Genomic DNA, 8250 nt, shown 5'->3' on the forward strand with positions numbered 1-8250 from the left:
CTTCTGTGGGGCTTTGTAATAGATAATCCTTGCTCTAATTGAGGGAGTGTGGTATGGCTCCCCCTTCTGGCCTCCTGACTCCGTTTTAGTGAGGTCTCCCCTTGTTAATGTTCACATTTGTGTCTCCTGCCCACCTCACCAGCCCACACAATCTGGCCTCTGTTGGAGGACAGAGGGACCCCCTCCCCCTGAGCCTGTCCTAGAGCCAGGAGCCCAGAGACCAAATCAGTCATACCATGCTTCCCCAAGGAAGTCAAAAGGGAGAGTCATACAACTCAACGGGCAAATACCCACCAAAGTCAGTAGGAATTTGTGAACGCATGTCACTGCGATGTCCTTTTGTCACATGGAAGTCGGTGAATTTCAGGCACAGCGGGATCGAGGAGCTGAGATACTATCTTAAGAACTAATCCTCCCCCTGGAAGCAGAGAGAAGCGGAGGTCCAGACTGGTGCATCTCCTGGGTCTTTAAGTGGCCTGCAGCGCTGCGGACAGGGCCTCAGATTCATGAATCTGCTGTGCGGTCTCTCTCCCTCTCCAGCTGCACCGCCCGGGCCGCCATGCCAGCCACCAACCAGGGCTGGCCTGAAGACTTCGGCTTCCGGCTGGGAGGCTCGGGCCCCTGCTTCGTCCTGGAGGTGACAGAAGGGAGCAGCGCACACGCCGGGGGTCTGCGGCCGGGGGACCAGATCCTGGAGGTGGAGGGGCTGGCCGTGGGTGGCCTGAGCCGTGAGCGCCTCGTGCGCCTGGCCCGGCGCTGCCCTCGCGTGCCTCCCAGCCTCGGTGTGCTGCCGGGCCCAGATGGCGACCCAGGCGCGGGATCCGGTGGCTCATCCCTGACCCCAGCGCTGCGGCCCCCTCGCCCCGGCCGAGGCCTCTCCCTGGGCCGCGAGCTGCTGCGCCTGGCTCACCGCAAGCGCCCTGAGGCCGTGCACCGGGAACGCAGGCGCAAGGCCCAGGAGTTCAGCCGCAAGGTAGGACAAGCGAGGGCTCCTGCGCGGTTGGCAGGGTCCCCTGGCGGTGGCGTAGGCCTTTCTGGGGCCTGGTGTGGGCCTGGAGCTGAGGAGTCTTCTAGGACGTATTTACCAGAAGTATAATGACGCGCGAGCTTCAAGGCCCTGTGCCTCATTTTGTGATTCTGTGGGGGGGTTGCTTTGCTCCTTTGTTGAGGCGCACAGGCACACGGTGTACAGTCAAGGACATTAAGTGTAGAGCGCGCTGGGTTTTACAGATGCACACAGCCTTGTGATCACCGGCCCGATCAAAATGCAGGTCAACAGAGCATAGATAATCAGAGTGTAGAAAACGGAATGATTCCTTCACATCGGATAGTTCACACGTGCTCCTTTCTCTGTCCGTCCGCCCCCATAAGAGGTAGCTGCTATTTTGACTTGCGCGTTATAGATGGCTTTTGCCCGTTGGTGAACTTTGTGTTACTGGATATACTCTCTCCACCCTCATGTACCTGTCCTCCAGGGCCTTCAGATGTGGGTGCCCAGCCCAACATCTTGGAAACTCAGTTTGATGACTGGGACACTTGAGTTCACAGACACCCTCCCTTGTCCTCCATGGAAAGGGCACTGCTTATTCGTCCTCGTGGCAGAACGTGGCCATGAGGTGTTGGGGGGCAGAGAGGTGGAAGCCCTGCTATGAGAGAACCTGCTCCCAGCCCACTGCCCAGATATCAGATCTCCATTCGCCTGGCCTTCTCCAGGGCCCAAGCGTGGTCCAGTCCTCCCTCCTTCTAAACTGAACCCCTCAGGAGCGTCACCTCCGCCATGTACCCTGGCATGACCGTTGTCTGGGCAGGACCCCGGCTTGAGCCTTTCAGCCCCTGGCCCTAAGCAGGCCGGCCTCTGTAGCCAAGTGTATGCAGTCACTCACACAAGCACACGCGACGCGGCTCTGGCCTCCCTAGGTCACCAGTGTCCAGCCCCTCAGAAGATGCGGCCTCCTTTCTATCCCCAGAACCGGCTCTGCTGTTACAACAAACATCAAACATCTTGGGGCCTTGGCGCACCCCGCAGGTTTGTTCTCCATACCCACTAAGTCCTCTGAAAGTGCAGGTGACTCTCCAGGCTGGCTGACCTCTGCACGAGGCCTCAACATCTCCAAGTGCAGCCTCAGGAGTTTCTATAGAGGAGGGGGAGCATGCAGGAATGTGCCCCGCGGCTCTTAAGGACTTCAGAGAGGGAGCAGAGTGCTGCCCCTGCAGCCGGTGCTCGTTGGCAGGAACTGGTCACACCTCTGCTCCCAAAGGCCGCCGGGGAATGCCGTCTTCTGTGCGCCCAGGGAGAAAGAGGGGAACTAGCAATATTGATGAGCACAAGCGGCTCAGTCCTTCCTGGCTGTAACAGAACACCACACTGATGGCTTGGAAACCACAGCTCTGGAGCCCAGACGTCCAAGATCAGGGCACCAACATGGTGGAGCGAGGGCTCTCTGCTGGGTGGCAGACCTCTCAAGTCCTCATGGGAGGGAAGGAGCTGGGAGCTCTCTGGGCTCTCTTTCATAAGGGCACCGATCCCATTCACAAGGACCCCACCCTCATGACCTTATCCCTCCCAAAGGCCCCACCTCCTAATACCATCACATTGGACAGTAGGGTTGCAACATATGAATGGTGGGGGCACCACCATTCAGACCGCAGCAACTGGTAGTGTCTGCTGTAATTCCAGAAGACCGGCTGCAGAACCAAAGGCCTGTCCCAGACTCCATCGGACCCCTGGAGAGATGGAAGGGGGCACGGTCAGAGCCCCCAGAAGGGCGGGGTGGATTGCAGACCTGGCCACAAGGCAGGGCCAGGGAGGTGACCCGCTGCCCAGGCCAGCCAGGATGTGTGTTCCGGCGAGGGGGAGTAGGAGCGGTGGGTTCTGGTTCGAGCTCACCAAGCACCCCCAAACACCGAGAGCAAATCCCCATAAGAGACTGCCTCAGAACAATCAAGGGCTTTCAGACAGTTAGTTCCCGGGTTCTCACCGGCACTCTCCCTTGCCCCAGTTTTTCCTCCTTGAAGATTCTGATATTTAATAGAAAATCCATTAGTGTCCCGTGATGGCGCCTCACGCTTCGATGTAGGTTGAGAGCATCTGGGTAAGAGCTGACACCAAAACCGCACTGTGGCACAGGCCCCCAGGGGGAGGAACTATTTTTTCCTCTTTCTTACATAAAACGTCTTTCCAGCTAGCCATGTTCTCCTTTGAATTGAGGCTGCCGCTGACTTTGATTGCAAAACCACTAACCTTCCTCGGCACAGTGGGTGCATGAGGAGGGGGTGCTGGTGCTGCTGCCTGCCCTACTCACTGCCAGGGAAACTGAGGTCAGCAGGGGAGCTGTAGGAAAAGCAGAGAGAGGACAGCTGGCCATCTGTGGCTCTTGGGTTCAGCTCCATAAACATTCACTGAGGGCCTACTATGTGCCAAGCCCTGTGCTTGGGGCTGGGCAGGAGCAAGACCTCAGGTCTGGGTCTCAGGTTGTCATGTCAGGTCATAACAGGTGGAGGAGACAGACAGCAACACAGACTTTGTGGGGTGCACGTGCTGGGACTCAGGCATGAGACCCCCAGAGCCGCCAACTTCTGTCACCGCATCTGGAAAGCCGGCCTTAATCCCCTATCTGTCTAGGAGGGAGTTGGACATGCAGCTCTGGAGCAAGCTCTGGGCTGAAGATGAAGGTCCAGAAGTCGTCATTTGGGGTCCTTGCCCAGAGAATTGCCACAGAGTGCTGCCAGTAGGGGGCACACTGCAATGGGTCAGGGTAGTTGTATTGAAATAGCAAGTATAGACCGCTCTGGGCCAGGAAAATTAAAAGGATGCTCGGGTTGCAGGGTAAGAAGGACTTTATGTACTCATGTATTTATAGGTTGGGAGAAACTCGAACATTTATATAAGCTGAAGGGAAGGAGGCAGTAGAGACACTGAAGTCCATGCGTTTCGCCATCATTGATGATGGCCCCGTGATGAGGATGGGCAGGGAAGCTGCTCCCATGCAGCAGGTGTCCCTGGGGGGAGAAGCAAGCGAGGAAGTGGACAAGTCTATAAACAAGCTATCTGGGGATCATGGTCAAGGAAGTGAAGAAATAAACAGGGAGATGAGAGAGAGAGAGATGGGGGCCACTTGGCCGGGGTGGTCAGGAAGGATCCCCGAGGAGGTGATTTTTGAATGACAGGTAGAGGAAGAGAAGGTGGGGACGGGTGGGCAGCGGGGTGTCTTTGGGCTGGAGGGCTAACCTTGGCCGGGAAGGGGGGAGCTCTTCATCCTCTGACAGTGGAGAGTGGTGGGGAAGGATGCTGTCTGCAGACATGGGGGGTGGATGGAAGGTGGTACTGAACAGCCCTAGGTCTGGCTGGGTTTGCGCCCACACTCCCCTGAGAGAGACCCACACACCCCGCCACCCAGCCTCCCACCTCAGCTTCAGGGTCAGCTCAGAGCATCGGTGTCCAGACACACGGCGACTCCTGACTACCAAGGGAGGTCTCTCATAGAGGATGCACAGACAACGCTTAACTGCTGCATGAACAAAAAGTAGCAATTTCAGACACAAAAGCCGCATACTGTATGATTCCATTCACAAGAAGTAGCCAGCATGAGCAAATCCATGGAGACAGAAAACAGATTAGGGGTTGCCAGGGGCTGGGGAAGAGGGGAGTGGGGAGTGAGTACTTTGTGGGTACAGAGTTTTCATTTGGGGCAGGGTATGAAAATATTCTGGAACTGGATAGTGGTGATGGTTACACCCCACTGTGGCACTGTACTTAATGCCACTGAATTGTACACGTTAAAATGGTTACAATGGTAAATTGTATGTTACGTACATTTTTACTACAGTAAAAAATAAAGGGAAAAAAGAGCAGTGATAACGTGCCTTCCTTTTCCTGACTGTATACATCATATAAGCTCCCTATAGAAAAAACGGAAACCGTTGACTTATTTTTTAAAAATCTAAATTACTATAAAACTTAGTGCATATTTCCAATTCAGAGATATATGTGTAATCATATATGTCTAAAAATAGAACACTGTGTATTCCATTTGTAAACTGTTTTTCTCACTTGCCTGTTTATCGCATTTTTCTGTGTATTTTATAACAGCTTTATTGAGATAGATTCACGTATCATACCACCTGCTCATTTAAAGTCTACAATCCAGGGGCGCCTGGGTGGCACAGTGGTTAGGCGTCTGCCTTCGGCTCAGGGCGTGATCCCGGCGTTATGGGATCGAGCCCCACATCAGGCTCCTCCGCTATGAGCCTGCTTCTTCCTCTCCCACTCCCCCTGCTTGTGTTCCCTCTCTCGCTGGCTGTCTCTATCTCTGTCAAACAAATAAATAAAATCTTAAAAAAAAAATAATAAAGTCTACAATCCAGTGGTTTTGGGTATATTCACAGATTTGTGCAACCATCACCATGATCAATTTCAGAACATGCAAGTCACCCCGAAAGAACCCCCACACCCTTAACCATCACTCTCCATTTCATGGTTTTATTTCTTATTTAAGATTTATTTATTTTAGAGAGAGGAGGAGGAGGGGCAGAGGGAGAGAATCCTCAGGCAGACTCCTCGCTGAGCACAGAGCCCAGCGCAGGGCTCGATCCTAGGACCCTGAAATCACAGCCTGAGCTAAGTCAAGAGTCAGACACTCAACCGACTGAGCCATCCAGGCGCCCCTCATGGGTTTTTTTTTTTTTTAAGATTTTATTTATTTGAGTGAGAGAGAGAGAGTGAGAGAGAGAGCACAAGCCAGGGTGGGGGGGTTGGCGAGAGGCAGAGGGAGAAGCAGATTCCCCGCTGAGCAGGGAGCCCGATGCGGGGCTCATTCCAGGACCCTGGGATCATGACCTGAGCTGAAGGCAGACGCTTCACCAACTGAGCCCCCCAGGCACCCCGGCCCCTCATGGTTTTATATAAAGATCTACAGCATCATTCTTTCTGGCCAAAAAGTACCACATTGCATCAGATTGAAAACACTGTCAATTGCAAGACACCCCCCTTTTTTTTTAACCACAAAAAGAGAAATGCCCCTGGCAATTAACCCATGACACATGCTTTCTTATCACCTCCTTGTCACTTAATTTAGTAGTTATTAGAGGAGGACTTTTAGACTTATTTGAACGTATTTGGTACCAGCAATGCACGTAAGTCAGTGGAAGTGACAATGTGAACACCTACGGCCACATCCACACACAGGCACAGGAATGGCAGCTCGCCGTAAGATACATCCTGATTTCGGAGATGTTAGAATATGAAAAAATGCTCACCCCAGAATCAATGATATTCGGTACGAGGGTATCAAGCTGAACTTGGCTCTCGAACAGCAGATGTCGACTCTGCTAATTTAGACAGGAAAGGGATTTGTGGGAGGAACAGTTTGCAGAATCCGTGCTGGAGATCCAGCCTTAGAACCAGGACAGGATCGGCAACCTGGAGCCCAGCTGTCCTGCATCACCCCGTCAGGATGAGTCTGCTCAGGGTGCACTGTGGGGCTTGGCCACCACAAGCTCTGCTGTCCCCGCATTTCTGCATCATTTTTTCAAGAGCCAAAACCGTGGACCAGAGCCTCCAACTGCCCAAGGCTACGACATAACTGCCAGGGTCCCGCCTCCCTTGAAGTCTGGGGTTTCCTCCTTTCTTAGCCAAATAGCCAGGACGACAAATGGATGTGCTAAAATGATTTATTCCATATTATCAAATACCTATGTTACTTCCAACGTCTCCGTATTCTGAACAATGCAGAGGTGAGCCTCTTCACTCAAATATCATTGTGTATCATCCTGTCTTTCAGGATATCTCCAGGATACATTTCTAGATCATTGGGTAAAATGACGGGTGCATTTTTAGGCTCTGGGCACACTTACCAAAGCCGGCCTCCAGAAACATGGTGCCTATTTGCACGCCCCTTTCCAGCAGCTGCATGGACTCCTATGAGTAGATGTACCTTGACTGGTATCAGCTGGTTTGTACACCCAGCAGAAGAAAGCAGAAGTCCCGAGGGAGCGCTGAGGGAGGCCAAATTCAGGGCTAGGCACACACTCCAGGGCTTTTCTCTGGAGCCAGAATGTTCTCTGTGGGATCTCTCAGTGAACAGTGTGGAGGAAAGGAGTATAGTGTTACAATAATAGTAACTAGCAATTACTGAGTGCCTGGAACTTTGTCAAGTTCTTGTATTGATTCCTTTGATCCTTATAATACTCAGTAGAAGGGCTGTCTCTGAGTGTGAGTCCTGACCCCGTGGCCTTGAACAGGTCACCCCACCTACGCCAGCCTCCGTGCTTAGGTATAAATGAAGATATTAGCCGTGTCCTCTTGTCTGTCTGCTGTGAGGCTGGAAATGACGTGATCTGGGTAGAGAGCTCACCGCAGAGCTCAGGCAGCGCTCCCCTGTCAGCTGTCCCATGGAGGTAAACTGAGGGAGGAAGGGAGGGAAGTGAGCAGTGTTCTGCTGTGGTCCCTGTGGTCATTCACCAGACCCTTCCTCGCAGGTGGATGAGATCTTGGGGGACCAGCCAACTGCCAAGGAACGGGTGTTCGCTGCCCTGAAGCAGTTTGCGGCCGAGCAGCGGGTCGATGACCTGGTGTGGGTGCTCACCCTGGAGCTGCCCCGCGAGGCCCGCGCGCCACTCCTGGACAACCTCAGGTACCTTGCTTGGGGGAGGAAGGGGCAGGCAGGGTGTGTCTCGCTCAGAGGTGCCCACTCTCCCACCACCACCCCAGGCACTGCGGCTGTGCATCCTGCTACTGGGCCCCAGCCATCGACCCACTCCCAGGGTGGACCAGCGACCCTGAAGGCCGACCCTGGGAAGGGTGGCTGTTGGCTCAGCTGGATGCCAGGGCATCCCTGTGAGTGAGAACGGAAGGGCTGCTAGATGCTGGGCTGGGACAGGCTTCAGAGAGGACCCACCTCCTGCAGAAAGGACATCCCCATGCTAGAAACAGTGTGTGCTCTCTGCCCTTTGATGATGCCAGCTGTGAGGACCTCGCCAGAGCCCCAGAGGAACACTGTCTGGCTGAATCATCCCAGCGCTATTACTATCCCCATTTCTCAGAGGCAAACTGAGGCTCAGAGGGGTTAAGAGGCTGGTCCAAAAGTCACACAGCAAATGCGTGGCTGTCACAGGACCGTGAATCCATCAGCTGTGCACTTTCTGTTCTTCTGCTCAGCTTTGGACCCTGTAAGTGTATCCTTTAGGGAAAAAATTCCAAATGGGTTTACACGTGGAGTGGCCCCCCGAATCTCCCGAGCCCCCCCCCCCCCC

The 8250-nt window shown here is 53.8% G+C and overlaps 1 protein-coding gene across 1 annotated transcript in view; it reads left to right on the forward strand.

The window, feature by feature from the left end:
* Positions 1 to 559: 559 nt before the first annotated feature.
* Positions 560 to 8250, forward strand: part of LOC103670091 (Grid2 interacting protein) — a 38851-nt gene continuing 31160 nt past the window's right edge. The window contains exons 1-2 of the mRNA XM_040634761.1: positions 560 to 973; positions 7477 to 7631. Coding sequence (XP_040490695.1) covers positions 560 to 973; positions 7477 to 7631 — 569 coding nt within the window. The remainder of the gene's footprint in view (positions 974 to 7476; positions 7632 to 8250) is intronic.

The sequence above is a fragment of the Ursus maritimus genome, unplaced genomic scaffold (assembly GCF_017311325.1).
Source record: "Ursus maritimus isolate PB19 unplaced genomic scaffold, ASM1731132v1 scaffold_2, whole genome shotgun sequence".
Taxonomy (NCBI): domain Eukaryota; kingdom Metazoa; phylum Chordata; class Mammalia; order Carnivora; family Ursidae; genus Ursus; species Ursus maritimus.